Source organism: Vidua macroura, chromosome 4 (genome assembly GCF_024509145.1).
Source record: "Vidua macroura isolate BioBank_ID:100142 chromosome 4, ASM2450914v1, whole genome shotgun sequence".
Classification (NCBI taxonomy): Eukaryota; Metazoa; Chordata; class Aves; order Passeriformes; family Viduidae; genus Vidua; species Vidua macroura.
In genome coordinates, this window is record NC_071574.1 from 67252933 (window position 1) to 67271123 (window position 18191).

Genomic DNA, 18191 nt, shown 5'->3' on the forward strand with positions numbered 1-18191 from the left:
GTATCTAAGTGCTGGAAGAGGAAGCTTTTTGTTCAAAAGGTTCTGATTCATAATGAAGCCACATCTTCCCGAATGTGATTTAATTAGGGACTGCCACTGGGATGAAGTTCCTGTAAGTTAACCTAAGTGGGGAGTTACTGCCTGCCATTCAGTGGCAGGATATTTAGGCAGAAAGATTGTGCAACAGGAAGTCTGTGCTGAAGTTCAGAAAGGATTTTGGCAAGCAAAGGTTTGTAGGATTTTTGTGGTCAAGGTCACTGGATGTATTTGAGTTCTGGGGGTTCTCAACAAAGCCGTAAAATCTCTCAGGGAGGGTTTATCCTTCTGTTGTTTTTTGACTTCTGTTCCTATGCTTTGGGGCTTGCTCTGGCACTCCCCTTAGCACCAACGTTACACAAGTAACTTGGTTGAAATTTAGATATACTGGTGTGAGGAGAAAACCAGACCACACCTTTATGTATTTTAGAGAAATCATTGTCTGAAAGGGCTCTGTTTAGTGCTGTAACATGTCATGATTTTTTGAGATAGCTAAGTCAGAAAAGTGTTTCTGTGAGAGTTTTTAATCTCATCTACTTTTTTCAGTTTGAACTACATGCTCTGACAGAGGTGCTTTAGTTGTAACTCTGAGGGAATCACCTGTGCCATATTTTTCCTCATTTATCTGCAACAACTTCAGTATCAAAGTTCATAGTTTGTTTTTTTTTTGTTGTTGTTTTTTTTTTTTTTAATTTTATTTCAGCTAGCATTCAGACTTGTTATTGAAGTTCTGGCTTTGCTGTACTGACAAGACCATGACATTTCAGTTGTTGAGTGAGCACAGTCACTCTAAACAAAATGAAGAGGTCTTGTGATGTCATTTTTGCATTTGTTTCTAGACATAATTGCATTTTATTAATGGTGTTATATATACTGTTTTTTTTAAAAAAATGTGAGCAAGTCTATAACGTGCTTTATCCTAGGATGTTTTTATGTAAATTTAATGTGAAGTTTTATAATTAAATCCCCATTAAAGGATAGAATTGTGCTATCAGTAACTTAAGTATTTTTATGTTGTATAATCTAGTGGTTTTGTCCTGTACATTACTGATATGTGGTTTATTTACTAAAAATTTCTGTATGAGGGTTATATGGCCATTTTTGGTTCAAACAAGTATCAATAATAAGCTATCAAGATGCACAGTTTTCAAAAACGACATATTAATGTCTCCCATTTAGTTTTGGTGGCTGAATATTACTGAAATAATGTGTACCAGAAGCATTTCTAAGCTTGTCTATCACAGTACAGGTTAGGAGTGGGTGTTTTTACAACAGTGTCATTTCCATGATAAACTTTGCTGGTGGGTGTTTTTTCCCATCTGAAAAATTGTGAGAGTACTGCAGTCAGTCAGTCCATGGTATCAGATGTGAGGAGATGCTGGAAGTAGAACAGAAAAAACCCAAATGTAGTGACTGTTTTTCTCATGTCTTCAGCTATAAAAACTGTTTGCATAGGTAAAGAATTTAAATGCCAGATTGTAGTGGTAGTGGGCTGTCCTGAGTTGGTTTGGAGTGGCCATGGAATTGTTGGGTTCAGGCTAGGCTGTTGAGAGGAACTGTGAGGGCAGCAGTCTCTGGAGCTGTCCTTCAGCCCCAGACCTCAGGCAGGTCCCAGGGGAAGTCTATGCTGTATTTGTTGAGTTGTGAAAACCTCTCTTCCCAGCAGCTGGTTTTCTTCACCAGATACCTTGTACAGCTGGGATTCTACTGATTTTCCATCCACTTAAAATGCAGATACCAGTGTTTAAGGACTTGCTTTCTGACACAGGCTGGGACTTAAGATGCAGGGATTGCTTGTAGAAGTTAACTGGGGCACCTTGGTCATTTGCATTGCTGTTGGACCAACTTGGATTATCAAGCAAATAAGCAATATTTTAAAATTCATACTGCAACAAAAATGTGTGTTGAAATTTGTATACAAGAACGATCCAGCTTGATTCACTTTGCAGTGCTTAAAACTTCTTATTTTAAAAGAGAAAAAAATATACTTTACTCTTCATTTTGCTTTCATTATCTCTTCAGGAAGTCCTTTTTCCCACCCATGCTTAACTACTTTTTGTAAATGCAATGGTTTAATATTATTTCCTTGAGTACTTCTGTGTATTTATAGCATCTGTATTGTTAAAGAGATGCTCTCTAAACATCTTACGGATTATTTTTAATTTCCAGACTCTGTAAAGAGGATGTAAATTAAGTCTTCAGTTTGGACTGATTTTCCTTCTCCCAGATACTTGATGTGAATTTCTTTGTCACTCCACAGTGTTCAGAGTGTGACATTGATTTAGGGAGGGACATTTTTTCCCTGTTTTGTAAGAGTTTTCAGTGGTGGATTAAGTATGATGTGTTTGACTAAGCTATATAGAACTGTTTGGTAAAACTTTTTAAGTCTAAGCAGACCTACATAGATCAGCAATTTGCCTGTAAACTTGGACACTGGATCCTCAGTAAATGGAAAATTTTGCTGTTGTAGGCTTTTTAAAGTTAAATTTTAGTCTCAGCAGAATCATCATTATATATGTAAATTGAATACTCAAATCTTCACTGAGTTGCTTATTATATTCCATAAGCTCCACTCTTGCAAGCCTGGGCAAGATATTTCTCACTCTTTTCTAGAGCTCACAAAGGTCTGGAATCCAGTCAAAACCTAAAGGTTGAATAAGATTGCACAGACACTTATTAGTGCAGTGAGGATTTGTCTTTAAAAATCAAGAATACTATTCCCTCAGTGGTTTTATCCATCTTTCAAAGTTCAGCCTTCTGAACCTCCATGGAATGTCTTTGTAAGGTCTTCTGTGCCTGGTTCACAGCTGAATGTAAACTTGTTCCTGTTTTATTAGCTTTAGTCCTTGAAATCTTTTTCTGCCATCAGAATAGACAAGAGTAGCTATAACCCATTTTTAATCCTATTTGCATGGCCTGAATAACAAGATTTCTCTGTTTCTTTGCAGGCATTCGACCTCCGATCATGAATGGGCCCATGCACCCGCGCCCCTTGGTAGCGTTGCTGGATGGCAGGGACTGTACAGTAGAAATGCCTATTCTGAAGGATGTAGCCACAGTGGCATTTTGTGATGCTCAGTCTACACAAGAAATTCATGAAAAGGTAATGTTTAAGTGGGACAACTGAGGTGTTCTAGGAAATGCAAGTATTTTAGTGATTTGCAGCAGTGTTGTGTCAGCTGTGATCTGTCAGTGTCTGTGGTGAGCTGTGCTTTAGTGTGTCCTTGGCTGGATGTTGTCCCTCTGCTTCCCTACTGAATTAGATTCATGGAGAGAGTTACTTCTGGGCAAAACACTACTACATGATGTCTTGAAATGCTCCTTGGAAACATTTCTGTTGCTCAGCCTTTGCCTGGAACTTCAGATCTCAAGTATTGGATTGTCTGTGTGGGTAACTTCCTGATTTCTTTGTTTAGCCAAGGAATTGTGAAGGTTGGATTAGGCAGCCTTTTGCACTGAGAAATGTCACTGGAAAAGAGTTTCAAAACAAATGCTAACCTAAAATTTGCATGGAAAAATGTGGTCAATGTCAACCTAACTTGAGAATACATGCAAGGAATTGAAAATTTCTCAGTCTTCATTCGTAGTGGATCTGCAGAGATAATGTTTGTTGAGATTTTTAATAAAATAAAACTTAATTTATAAGGCTCAAAGAAAATATATGGATTTTTTTTAATTTAGAGGAAACCCAAGCTTTTTTCCTCAATTTTTTTTTATTTTATTATATATCAAGAATTTAACTGTAATAGAATGCCTTTTTTCTGTGTATTTGTTTTTAATCATGTTGAGAAGTTGCTTTTGTTTTACTGTTTTCCTGTCTCACACCACTGTTAGGAGTTAATACATGGATTCCATTTACAAGGACTAAATGACACATGAAGAATAAGTAATATAAATGCTGTTCTACTTCTAGCAGTAGATAAGAGCAGTCTGCTCTTCAGGTGAATACTATACTATAGCATTGGCTACTCCACCACCTGTATAGTTTTATGATTTACTTACTAAAATCAATATAATTTACTTTTGGTGCATCAATACTGGGGAATTCCCATGTGCCATGAATGCCTTGCAAAAAAAAACCAGTGGATCTTTTCTGTTAGCAGTGGTGTGTAATAAATGAACTTTTCAGATCTTGAGATTGAATGTGTGTCTCTCAAATTGCAGGTTTGGAAAAGTATTTGAATAACTGATGAGTGGCATAGGTAATCTCTTGCTGATCTTCACAACACTGCTGTATGGAGGGGATTATACTAAAGCTTGCACCTTTTGCTTTTTATTATACAAAAATAATTAATTCTCAATGATCTCAGTAATACATCAGGAAAATATATTTTCACTACCTTTCAGTACAGTGCCATAATACAGATCTTCACTTGGCTAAAGGATGAGACAGTCCTAAAACATTTGGGTATGCAAGGTAATAAATTTCTACAACAGAAGTCACAAACTAGAATTCATTATCATACTGTTGTATTCCTTTAACATAGGCTTGAGAGATCAGTTTTATGAAGTGTTAATCACTGTTCACTTCTGTGTGAAAAGTGTTCACTGTTCATCTGCAGTGGAAAATGACTACTTTTGATCTATCTTTAGAGGAATATTTGTATTTTAGGACTATTTGCATAATACATTATTTGGGAATTGTGCTTTGCTAAATACAAAATTGTTTTCACAAAAGGCTTTAAAATTAAGAATTGCATATTTAAAGCAGGATCAAAAATCTTCACATATATCTGAATGCACATATGTGGCCATACTAAGTGATGTTGCCCTGTTAGTTGAAATACAGATTTTGATAATAGATAGCAAGATAAGCTACAGGTACATTTAATGTGAAGTTGCAGGGAGCAAGCCAGAGGCTGGGAAGTTCAGGATGGGGTTAAAAGGGTGATTGACATTATTTGATACTCTTAGGTGGGTGACTCTAATGGGCAAGGGGAAAAGACGTGAACCAAGAAGCAGATGGGGAGGATGAGCAGAAGGATGTCTAGGAACCCATATTAACTCAGCTTGCATAGTTGTGGAGCCTTGATCACAGGGGTGTGAGGAGTCAAGAGTTTGAGAAATTAGCATTTTGGAGCCTGCAGAAGGAATTTCTGCTGGGCATGAGAGTTTCAGGGACAAGACCATGCTTTAAAATACTGTGTTTTCAGTTTTTCAAGGAAATATTATCATAGCTTGTGAGACATCAAAGTACAAGCTAGATAGTTTTTCACAGAGGAACAAGCAGGCGGAGAGATTTTAACACAAAAAGAAAGGTGGAAAAGAAGCGAGGATTGCCATTCGTGTGCAGGGTCAAAAGCAGGATTTTTGCAATACCTTTCTCTGTGTGCTTGCTGAAGAAAGTTTTCTCCATCTGGGTAACTGAGTTGCAGTTCTGTAGCAATATCTTCTGCCAAGAGTTCATTCGTCAATCACTTCTTGTGGCTGAGGATATTAAATTGTTGAAAATAAGTAACAAATTGTGAAGTTGTAAATAAGTAATAATCTGTAGTAGAACTGCGCTTCAGGTCAAAGCATTTGTTCCCTTTTCCACTGCTTTGGAAAGCAACTAGGATGGTGAAGGTACATTTCCCTCTTTCTGAAAAGTCAGGCTGCCAGTGCTTAAATGAATACTGACATTTACTGAGGGTGACCCAATGTTTTGAAATAACTTTCTAGTTAGGGTCATTTATTACGCGTCTTCAGAAATTTACTTGTGTAAGGTTTGACTGGTTTTTGGTTTGTCTCCTTGTTTCCCATTCTCCCTAGAAAAAACATTTTCTTTTTGAGCCAGTCTGCAAGGCTGCAATAGATGTTTTTATCCCTTAACCCCTAAGTTCTGTTTTATTGTAGATGTTGCATGTAGCTGTGTGAAGTTGAACATTACGTTTGTCAAACTCTTATCATGGCATAACTGGGAGTTCGGTTCATTGCATCCTGTCAGAAAACTTCTGTCATTTAGGGTAAAAATATTTTAAGATTTCAGTGTTCAAATTTATTACTGGAGATTGTATTACTGTCTATAAAAGTTACTCACTGTGGTTAAATTGGCTTTTATTTTACAATTAATGATGTGTAAATAAGTTTCCTCAGTAACTATCTAAGACTGCTTCCAAGTGTACTCAGTGTTTTGATTTGTTCTGCCAAAAATACAGTTGTTTATCCAAAAAAATTATTTAAAAACACTTAGCTTGCTTCCATCCTCATTCCAGGTCAACCTTCTTTTTTCACTATCTCATGCTCCGTTGTCTGTTTGCCTCTTTTTCCCAATCCCTCTTCGTTTCAGTGCCATTCACAGTTTGCTGCTTTTCCTGGCTCCTTGGCAGCCTACCCAGCACTCTGATTCCTGCAATATTGCTGCTCTTTTCCACTTCTGTACCTTTAAAGGCATAACAGACTCAAGCATACCCTTGAGGTCTTTGTGTTGCCCAAGAATTTTTTGAGTTCATGTTTTTTGCTTTTTGAGCTTACTGACCTTTGCAGTGTGTTCTGTAACATGGAAGTGCTGTGTAGATCGAGAGGAATAAATGTAAACAATTTGGAAGAGCTGGTAATAGGCATCTCAACCAAGGAGATGGAAATTACTGATTCTTGCAAACCCAGATGAAAAGATAGGAAGCACAACTGATTAGGAATGATCTTTAAAACAAAATGTACAGGCTGGAAAGAAGTCAAGAGTTTATTTGAGGCTGAGTACATTTTTCATTCTTTTTTTTCTGTAATTATGTACTTTCCTACATCTTGTTGCAAATCAGGTGGAAGAAAAATGTGTGTGATTGACTGGATTTACAGCTTCAAGCTTTTACCCAGTTGACCAGAACATTGATGAAAGCAATGAGTAGTCCTTGGATGGAGGTGGGAGCAGAGTCTGATGGGTAAACCTGTGCCCCAGCCTCAGCATAGATTGGGGTAGCATGTGTCAGATCCTTTGACTCCTGTTTTCTGAGCCCAACATGAAATAATTTTCTAAAGGATTCTTCATTTCCATATTTGTAGTTTTAGGTTAAAAAAAAATTTAAACCTGAACTTCCTGTTCAAGAGAACCTGAAATTTTTCAGTCACACTTTTACATAGGAATTAAATGTAGAAACAATTTTAGTGATGGCAGTTTTATCAAAGACCATTTCAAAGAGGAGCTCAAAAGCAACACATTTTTTGAAACTGATACAAACAAATTCAGGATGATGCTGTTGTTCAGCTCTTTGATTTGTCCCTGTTACAGCAACGGTTAAGTGAGATAATTTTCCAAGCTTCCAGTTCTTTGTTTAGTAGTAAAGCTTGTGTTTACACCATCAGTGGTGTTTATATTCATAATGCAGTTGAAGCATTTTAGCTTTCCATCAGATTTAAATTCTCAAAGAACACAGATTGAAAGGAAGCAGCTTTGTTCTAAACAATAACCTCTGTTTGGGAGTAAGTTGTCACCTCGGAGCTGATCCAAAACCTTGTAAATGTCCTGAAACTGAATGAGCTTTGGATCAGACTCCTTATGAAAGGAGTCTTCTCCTTATGGGAAGAAACTGGGTTGAGTTGTCACCAGTGATAACTCCATAATATCCTTTGGTATAGATGTTCAGTCCATTCTATAAAATTTCTGATAGACTTGACCTGAATTCAGCCTTATGAATAGACAAAATTTGACCCTATTAAAGACCCTGTTAAAGATTTTTCATTGAAACCTTTTATTCAGTAAAAATGTTTTCAGAGTCTATATTCTCAAACTGACTTCTGTCATTAAAGCTGCATGTCATGGTCAGTAAATCCTGGCTTGGAAAGACTGGCTTCAATATAATATTTAAAGGGAAGTTGTGTGTAGACTATACAGGTTATTTATGCAGTTGTGTGTATGTATTTGTATGTGTATATATATTTAATGTTAATTTTTAGAAGACTAGAAATACACTATCATATATATATATGCCACATGTGTATATATGTAATTTATATAGTGTATGGATATATAGGCTTTTAGAGAGTGTGTTTTCAGGAGCCTGCAAGTAAGTTTTGTTTATGTTTGTGTAAAATATTTATACTTGTATTTATGGACAGTATAAACTCAAGTATTAATGTTTAGGGGCCTCACTAGAGAGTATCCTGGCTGAGTAAAGTTTATATGAAATAAGTGGGTTACTGACAGCACCATGGATCATAGGAACCTAACAGGGAGCTGAGAGCTTGTAAAGAGAAGCCAGAACTTGTAAAAAGCAACACAATGTAACAGAGCTTTGGAGAGCCACTAAATACCGCTTGAGCACACTGGCTTTTCCTTTTAGCTTTAATGGTGCTGGTTTCACATGATCCCTTGCAGTGTTGTAGGGAGGCTTTGAGAGCAGCTCTGAGTCTCTGCAGCCTTCCCCATGTGACAGACTATTGGTTACAAATTCAACATGCAGTTGCTTTTTGCAAGTTAAATAAGGCAAGGCGTACTCCGTGTTGGTAAAGTACATTTGTTCCACCCAAATGTGCAAAATATTTCAAGTCTGTTGGTGACACTGGGACATAATTTTTTTAGAGATGACAAATGAAATTTCAAGTCCAAGAAATGCAACACTTTGTAGTTTCTAGAACTGGATTAAATACAATACTTTCTAGTGATGATTTTTGGTTTTGAGATGGAGACTTTGTCATATTCAACTTGCAATTTTATTTTTTTTTTTGTGTCTGCATTGAAGTAGTTTGGCCTTTCATGTAATCTGTTATGTTTCTGTGCTCTGGATTTGATCCATAAGTGTCTGGGATCAGCCTCTCATAGTCAAATCTAGAAGTGTCTGGAGATGCTCCAAGAAGAGAAGGCCTTGCTGTTTAGTTCTTAGCATGTTATGATAGATGTTTTTGTAAAAGTAAGCAAGATGCTCAGAGTTCTTCCCCAGATAATGAGATGTGTGTGTCACAGTGGTGACTGTGATGTTTGGCATGACGGCTAAAATAGTGTGGTACTGAAAGAAGGGGGGGAAAAATGTAGATGGGAAAACATTTAGAAGGATTTCAACTGTAGGTAATCAGTACTCAGGATTTGTTAAATTCTTGGAAATAGAAATGTCTCCTACTACTGTGTCATCTGTTCCCTAAGAGCCTTGGTGACCTGGTATGTTGTGAAAGCAGAGTAGTAATTTTGAGGTTGAAGAACAGCAGAAAGACCTGTCCAAGCTGCAGTGATGGGAAAAGCTGTCAGCTCATGGAACAGGGAATGACAAAGACTTTCAAGAGTGAGCTCTAGCTTCAGCTGGAACAAAGTCTGAAGGCATGGAAATCAGGCAGGTGAGCTCCATAATAATTTGGTAACAGAAGGAACCCAACTCATGTCCCGTGTTTCAGCTTTTGTCTCGGATCCTCTCTTCCCAGAGGGCACAGTTGCAGTGTGATGGAAGCAGGAATGGCTGTTGGAGGAGCACAGCTGACTCTGCTCATTTTCTGTCAGGTTTTTCCATTGCCTTTCCTTGCAAGAAATCATCAAAGAGCATGGTCTGACTGCCACATACACAGGCTGGTCTGGAATGTCTGCCTTGCCTGCTATCTTGCTCACAAGTTTGATCTCCCTGTAATAAAATTGTTCTTGAATTTGTTAAAAAAAAAGGTTCATTATGGAAAATGATGGGAAAAATTACATATTCTCCCTGATTTTCTCAATGCATCCATCTCTTCTGTTAAATCATCAGTGAATTACTCCTATGCAGAGATTTTTTTTTTTTTTTTTTTTTTTTTTTCCTAAAGATCATTGCATTTTCTGGAATTGTTGGTATTTATGCTGGATGTCAGTTTCATGTGTTCTATTTTACTCATTGAAAGACTTGTCAAACTTCCTTGTGTGCATTTGATATATGATTGATATGATTAATAATGATTGAGAATATAAGTTATGCAAATAATTCCAAAATACAGAAACTTTCACTGTTTTTTTAAATTTAAGTGGCTTTATTAACATTCACCAATGCTGAATGTTTCTAACTTCAGATTTTCTGCTATTATTTTCTGACTTTTTGGCATATTTCAATCACATGTCCAGTAGCAAAAAGCAGTAACATAAATAAATTATCAAATTAATGTGAAAATACACACTTGCAGGGTATTACATTTTTAGCAGTGGATTTCCTTGCTAACTAGCCCATAATCCTAGGAGAGGCTCAGTCACTAAAAAGAAATTCTAAAAGATTTGTCACTTGCATTTGCTTGTTCCATATCCCATGTGATGGGTAAATAACTGCCTGTGGAAATGGCTAGTGTCAGCATTAAGCTATAGCTAGGAAATATTTTCCCTTTTATTGAACACATTCCCAAGCTTTCCAGTACTTTTCTGTCTCCTCCTAGTGCCAAGCCATAGCCTAGATGGGCCCAAAAAATGTCATAATGGGTCCACACCAGTGCTCTTAGAGTCCAAATGCCAGTCTTGACTGGCTGAGTTGATAAAATATGCATGATTATGAAATGAAAATCTGCTTTCCAAAGTGAATTACTCTGATACTAAAACACAAATGTCTGAGCCAGTTCAGCTGTGCTTTAACCCCTGCTGGATGAAGTCCTTAGACCAGTGGCAGCTCTGTACCCTCAAAATACACCCACCATGGGCCTTTTCCAGTCTGGGAGAGGAGGCTCACAGAGCCTCAGGGGTGTGTCCTTACAACTTCTAAGCTTCTTCAATTTTTGCTTATCTGACAGCTACACAGATGATATTTTCTCCTGCAGCACAGGCATCCAGAATAACCCTTGGGAGGGGCAGGGGAAAATAAATGATACAACATAGAATCGGGGAGATGGCTTGTTGGCGACACCCAGAATATCATAACTTGACCTTGAGGCTTGAAGCAACTGAATTTGAAGAAATTTCCACATTACTGAGGCTGGGAGACCCTTGAACAATTTTATTTCAGCCTCCAGTGGGAGCAGAAATAACCTAAGGGCATTTTAGGTGGACTTTCAGATCCTAAGAGGGGCTGTTTCTTGTGTAGGATACCTCAGGCTTGGTCCATGCCAGCTGTAATGTCACTGGAAAAGCAAACCCAAAAACTATTTTGGGTTTTTATTAGCCCTGTGTAACAGCTCAAGGTAGAACATTCTGGTGAGCGCAGCCTTTCTGATTGGGAGCTGCTGCTTGTAATCTCCAAAGGACTTTTGTGCAACATTAAAATCAAGGAGTTTTGTGTGTGTGTAATAATTTTATAAGATCTGAGCCTACAGCTGGTCTTTGAATTATGTTGTAGCTGCATTCTTGAAGGATGTGTAATCTGTAATTTTTTTTGCAGTTCTTACTAGTAAATGCAAATTCTGCTCAAAGGAATCTGGTCTTTATCTGAGTTAGAACTGAAGTTCTCAGTCCAGAAACACATGTTGAAATAGCATAAATAATTTTGTGAAGTATTCAGTAATAAGTGTTTTTCTTTCATTTTTTATAGAGTTTGATTTTATTTTCTTTTAATTTTTTTCTTTATGTATTTTTAAACGCTGTTGCAGACCCTGGATTCCAGCAATTGTAATCCTCTGTGTGCAAGACTCTGCTTTGCTAAAATAGTTTTTTTTTAAATTATGTATGTTGATTATTTTTACTGACCTTGCATTGCACAAGGAAATGCTCATATGAGCAGAAATAATTCAGGTGACAGAATCTGTACATGTACCATACCAAAAAGTCTGAATGAGAAATTTAGAGCCTCTGCAGCACTTTTATGTGAAGTGTGTCATAGGAATCTCTTGAAGTCATTACAGCTGGCGTAGCTACTGAAATGGTTCGTGCATGTTTTGTGTCTTGTAGAACAATTAGGATATTAGCTAATGCATTGAAGGTACAAGCACAGGGAAGTGTTTTGAAGAAGTAAAATCATGCAATTTGCAGATAAAAAGGAAAATACTCCTTGCTGTCTGAAAAATAAATTCCTGTCAGCTGTGTGGGGTGTAGTGTCACTGTTTGGTAGCAGAATTCAAAACTGCTGGGCATGTCTGGCTCCCTTCTCCACACCTCTTCTCTTCTCCCTCTCCTTACTCCACACCCCTTGGTCTTAAGTGCTCTTGTGTAGGTTGGATGGACTTTAACATAATTTAATTTGTAAGGGGATTCTGACTATCTTTTATTTTAGCTTTTTTGGTGCTCTCACAAGTTTTGGGGTTTTTCCTGCAGCATTTTTGCTTTCATGCAATTTCTTATTTCTCAGAGGCTTTGGATTTTACTGGATAACGTGTTTGGCATCTCAGTTAATGTCAATTTCTGTGATATCCAGTTTCCATCAGTGAGGGCTGAAGTGACCAATTTCAGTCTCTGTTGTCGAAGGGGTTTGTCATCACTGAATGTTTTCTGTTCAGGTATCCAGTGGTTTAATAGGGCAGTGAATGCCTGTACCACTGTGTGTGGTGAAGAGACACTGCTCTGTTGCTCCATTCAAAGCTGAATATCAGCTGCCTAAGCATAAAGTACTCACTGTTTGTGGGGAGTGCTGGCTCCTGTGCTGTGCTGCTTCTGTGTGTGAAGTTGCAGTCCAGTGGCACTTGTACCTGGGGTCAGTACTGCAGAGCATTTCTGGGGGAATGAGGAGAGCTTTCCCTCTTATTAAGAATACAAGTACAGATCACGTAGTTCTTTTGAAGCTGATCCCATCATGCTAGAATGGAGACTTCAGATGAAAAAGACTTACCAAGAGTCTGGGAGATACTTGGAAAAATAACCTTCAAAAAAAACCCCTGAATCTCTCTCTAATGCTTTTACTGTCTTTTATACTTGAGAATACGTGTGCGAGATAAAGCTGAGATTCTGTGAAAGCAAAAAAAAACAACTGTTTTTTCTTCCATTTTATTTGTAGGTACTAAATGAAGCAGTGGGTGCACTGATGTATCACACTATAACTTTAACTCGAGAAGACCTGGAGAAATTTAAAGCACTTCGAATAATTGTCCGAATTGGCAGTGGTTTTGATAATATTGACATCAAATCTGCTGGAGATTTAGGTATGGCTGTTACAGACTTTGTTTTGCATCTTATACTTGCCTCCAGAAATCTGATAGCATCTAAATCTTTGTATTAATGTTTTCTGTGTGTTTTGTACTAGCATCATATGTAAGCTGTATAATTTTCCCATCTGAGTATAAAACTCATTATGGAGATACTAGCATTAGTTAATTAAGTGATAATATTAACAGCTTTGTGGCAGGATGACAATCTGCCTGCTCAATATAAACCCAAGGAGTAAGGCCATAATTTTTCATCTCTTTCTTTTTTACCCCAGTTGTATATTTTAACTACTACTGCTGTAATCTAATTACAAAATATAATTCCATCACTGTGGCATACTACTTCTGTTTGAATAAACAATTAGATCATTATCAATGTCTGAGACTTATTTATGATGCATGAGATTTAGTACTAAAGCAGTCCATAAAATAGAAATACCGATTTTATAGGAGAATCAGTTGTTGCTTCTTCAGAATAAATTCAGCTACTGGAACTATGAAGCAGTGGTGCTTGATGTTTGACTGTAAGAAAAGCAACCATCTGATCTGTACTTTTCTTGCTTTAGGTTAAACTATCTCCTACCTATAATCTAAAGGTCAGCCTACCACTTGGAGTAAAGATTTTCTTTGTTTCTTTTCCAAGATTCTGGAGACAAGTATGTTTCCCATTATGCTCTGGAAAGATCTTGGAAATATTCATTTCAGTGTGGCAGTGCTCCGTCCTAGCAGTAGCCCCACTGATGTAGCGAGGAGCTGTAGTGTGGTCTGTTTATTGGCTAATGATAAACAAATACTCACCTGTTGTAATGGTGGTAGAGCCTTAACCACTCCTTGCTGAATTTTATAAAGATCAGGTCAGGGCTGAAAGTGTGCAAGGCTGTGTTTTGCTTGCTTTAACTGGCCACATGTTGTGAGCCTCAGAAAACCTGTGTGCGTGGAGAGATTGGCCTGGGGTAAAATCCTAGATCAAAAGCTAAAATGTAGGTGCAGATCAAAGGCTCAGACCAGTCAGGATCCCAGTTTGTGGAGAAAATCCCTGATAAGAGGAAGATCTTTGAAGGTTTGCTGGCTGTCTCTTCTGCAGGTCTATGTGCTGGATTGTAACCCAAGTTACAAACTAAGTGCAGCCACGTAATTCTTAAAGCTAGAGTACACAGCAGATTTGGGAAATTCTTGTTCATATGAAATGTTAAATGGCCACATTCCTCTCATCATTCAGTTCCTCTGTTGTGATTAGACTGAGTTGTAAAGTTGAGGGTCCAACCTGTTTGTGTATCCCTTAATGTACAAAATATTATTGTCCACTCTGTCAAAAGCCAGTAAATGGTGGAAAGATTACAGTAAAATCTCTGATTTTAATATTAAGTTTGGGTGAAATGGCTGGAATGAAATATTACTTTGACAAAGAGCCTTCCATTTGTTGTACTGGTGTAAGTAATACAAATCTTAAGGAGGTAATGTGAGAGCGATCTGCTCTTTGTAAAAGGCTTTGATTTGCTTTTGAAATGCAGATTTAGACCAGAGTCCAATGTATTCCTGAACTTCTGTAGTAACTTCTTGAGTTACTTTTCATAGAGCTGGCAGCTTTTCCTATTAAGCATTATTTTATATTAGCACTTTTAATCTTCTCACAAAGCATGAAAGTATGTGTTTTTGGATAAAACATGCTTGTTCTCCACTTTATTAATAGTTGACTAGAAAATATTTACAAGTTGTGGGTGTAGCTAGATGCAAGTGAAGTGGGAGCCCAGGTAATGCCTGTTGACTCCTGTGTTTTTCAGCATTGAACCTGTGCACAAAATCACTGAAAGCAGTGGGAAAGCATTGTTCAGTGGATATGAGATGAGAGTGTGCTGTCTGTTCCCATGTGAAATGTCTCTTCATTTCCTTGCCTCTCTCTTGCTGCTTTTTGCAGTTTGCTATGTCTCTGCCTTTCAAAAATGAGCTAGCTGCTTTTAGAGTTGAAGAAAAATTGGGAAAAATAAATTCCTGCCATTCAGGAGAGAACTTTTCTGACTTTTGTTCCCTCCATTTCCTAAGGGAACCTATTAGGGAAGAAGGTATATTACTCCTCTTCCCAAATACATAATATAATTCTTTAAGTTCCTTTTAAAGCATAATTTTGTTGATGGTAGCTATTAGGAGACACATTTATTAAATTTGTGTTGCCATCGAAAACCTGCTTTGTTGCTCCATGAAAAAAAAGACTTCTTGTATAAAAAAATGCAAGTATTAATATGAGGTACTTGGAGGGATGGTATTTTCACCTCTCCCTCCCATTGAGCTTTTTTCCCCCATTTTAAAAATGGTGAATTTCCTTCTACTGTTGATGTTAGCAGGATGCCAAGATTAATATTCCAGCAAATGATGCTGGTATATCTTCTTGTAAGTCTTAAGGGCAGTGACTCAGCAGACAGGTTTATCTCTACAGCAGAGGAAAGAAAAATAGTTCTGTAAGTTCCTTGTGCAGGCTTTTATGATGTAGAGAAAGCTGTAAAAAAGTACTGGGCAGCAGAATAAAGGCATTTGAATGTAAAACATAGATAAATATAGCATGAGCTTATTATTTGTCATATTACTATTGATGCTGTTTTTGAAGAGAATGTTTATTCTTCTTTGCTTCCTAAGATACTCCAGTATTAGCTGAGGACTTACTAAATATTTAGTTATGTAAAATCCCAAACAGTAAAAACAGTTCTTGGGTGTTTTTAGGATACAAAACACTTTTTTTTCTTCTCCACCATGAAATTATACTGTATGCTGTTTGTTGTCTCAGTTAGCAGAACTGAGACACGAACATTTGTGGGAGCTGGTGATTAGAGAGAGAACATGCAGTACATGGAAAGACTGAAGACAGACAAGTCAAAAAGGACACAGAGTTTTTCAAGCATTTTGTTTAACTGCTGTGTATTGAGTACTGGAAGGTAAAAAGCAGAATGGAATAATTTGCATGTAATTACAATCACTTGTTCCTTCATCTGTTTTTTGAAGTAAAATAGGCTTATTGTGAGTCTTGAATCAATAATCCACCTTCCACAGTTTTCTGTGGAAGTCTGTAACACTTCAAGCTGCTTGATGTTATGGTAGCTGGTAACTTTTCAGCTGTTAGGAACATGGACTTATTTGGCATTGCCTTTGCATGCCATGCAGAAGCAGATTTTGCATTTTCCTATTGACTATTAGATGGGTTCCCTTTAATGTGGGGGACCGGGGTTGTTGTTTGTTGTAATTCTAAAAACCTGTGTGCAACATGTGACAGATTGTCCTTTCCTGTATCATGATTACCTACACTGAATTACTAAGTCATCCTGTGAAGGCTTTGTAAGAGTTGCTGTTATTATAAATTATTTTATCCTTTTTTTAACTTGCACACATAGCTTTTGGGAGGGTATTTGTCCAATGGTGGAAAGGTAACTCACACAATTAAACCTAAATTGTGATCATTGTCCACACTGTTGAGAGCAAGGCAGATTTCTCTTGCTATTCAAAACACCAAGATCAGTGGAAATGTAAAATGTTTACCAAGACACATATTCTAAACTATCAGACATCTTCAGTGCTTTCCTTCTGTGGTTTCAGTGGCCTTTTTACTATCTGCCTTAGCTTGCAATAAATAAAATCACAATAATTAGTAATAAGAAATCAGAGAGATAAGTTGGCACATAGTTGTCAACTATTATGTCAGGTGTTCTGCCTGCCATTACAGTCAGAAACTTCGTATTTGTGCAAGACATGTTGAAATACATGTGATTTTAAACATCATGCTCCTGTATTGCTGTTAAATGGGAAAAAGTTAAGCATTGTTTGGCATCTGGCATCCTCTCCCCCTGCTTGCAGGGATCGCCGTGTGTAACGTGCCAGCCGCCTCCGTAGAAGAAACGGCAGATTCCACCATGTGCCACATCCTGAACCTGTACAGGAGAACCACCTGGCTGCACCAGGCCCTGCGGGAAGGCACGAGGGTACAGAGCGTGGAACAGATTCGGGAAGTGGCCTCTGGAGCTGCCCGGATCAGAGGGGAGACCTTGGGCATTATTGGATTAGGTACGTTATTTTCATACGTGGTTTCATGCTCTTTGCTGTCCATTGCTTAAAAAAAAGGTAAAGATTTGAGCTATAAAAATGGAACATTTATTCACTCCTTGTCAAGCATTCATTCCTGATGATTATATAGCTCAAATGTTTTCCCTTTAGACAGAACGATTTTCCTCTGAAAAATTATTTTATTGCTAATGTTCTCTCAATTCTTTGAGTTTCTGTGTCTTTCCATTGCCATCTTGCCTGCTGTCAGGCACACACTGCTTGTAAGAGGAGACATCATCACTTCCCTTTTCCAGGACAAGGATCCTGCTACTTTAGTCCAGTTACATGTGTATGTTTTATCCCTTATCCATTTTCATATCTGGTTTTGTTTGGACTTTCTTCCTTTTACCATTTTTTACATAACTAAGAAGTCTTTGCTTCAGTAACACCCTGCAGAGCAGTTATTGTGTGCATTAGATTGAGCTGGAGCTGAAATAGTATTTCAACTCTAATGAGAGGAAGAATATATGCAAGAAATTTTGAAATGTTTCCAGACCTAATAAAATCACCTACTTACCTCTCTGAGTGACCCTAAATGTTTTTCAACATCCAGCAGATGGACAGGCTTGCTAGAGATGAATTAATTACTGTCTGTTACAGAAGTAGAGAAGAAAAACAAGCAAGTCAGTTTCTATATAAAAATTATTCAGTCATATGCTTGTCTTACACAGATCTGATAGACTGTGGATGTAATTGCTGTGCTATTCATCCACGGGAATTAGTAATGTGATTTTGACAACAAAGCTTCATATTTAAATGACTGTTCCAGTTACACATTGCTGTCAAGTAACTCCAACCACGAACTCTTACTTTTGGAAGCTGAAAATAGCCTGGTCTTACATAGTACTCATTTAAATGAGCATGCAATACACTAGAACCATCTTCACAATCAAAGAATTACCTTTAAAATATGACTTTCAAGAAGATAGTCATGAAGCTGCTTTCTCAAATCTATACTAATGTAATTATGCATCTCATTTAAACACACAGTGATTATTGTACTCACAGTCACAGCATCTTTACCTAAATCATAGACAGTTGCCTGCAGTGTTTCCAAAATGGAAATGCATACCTGGTTTTTGAAACTTAAGCTTTGGCTCACATGCAGTGTGCACATTTGCTGGAGATATCTGTGCTGTTGTCATTCAGTTTGGTGTTTT

The 18191-nt window shown here is 37.5% G+C and overlaps 1 protein-coding gene across 10 annotated transcripts in view; it reads left to right on the top strand.

The window, feature by feature from the left end:
- The window catches only part of CTBP1 (C-terminal binding protein 1), a 234096-nt gene that overhangs the window by 194440 nt on the left and 21465 nt on the right, over nucleotides 1-18191 (top strand). For all 10 annotated transcript variants that reach the window (XM_053975016.1, XM_053975019.1, XM_053975015.1 and 7 more), the window contains 3 exons: nucleotides 2985-3139; nucleotides 12801-12945; nucleotides 16786-16992. In XM_053975016.1, coding sequence (XP_053830991.1) covers nucleotides 2985-3139; nucleotides 12801-12945; nucleotides 16786-16992 — 507 coding nt within the window. The remainder of the gene's footprint in view (nucleotides 1-2984; nucleotides 3140-12800; nucleotides 12946-16785; nucleotides 16993-18191) is intronic.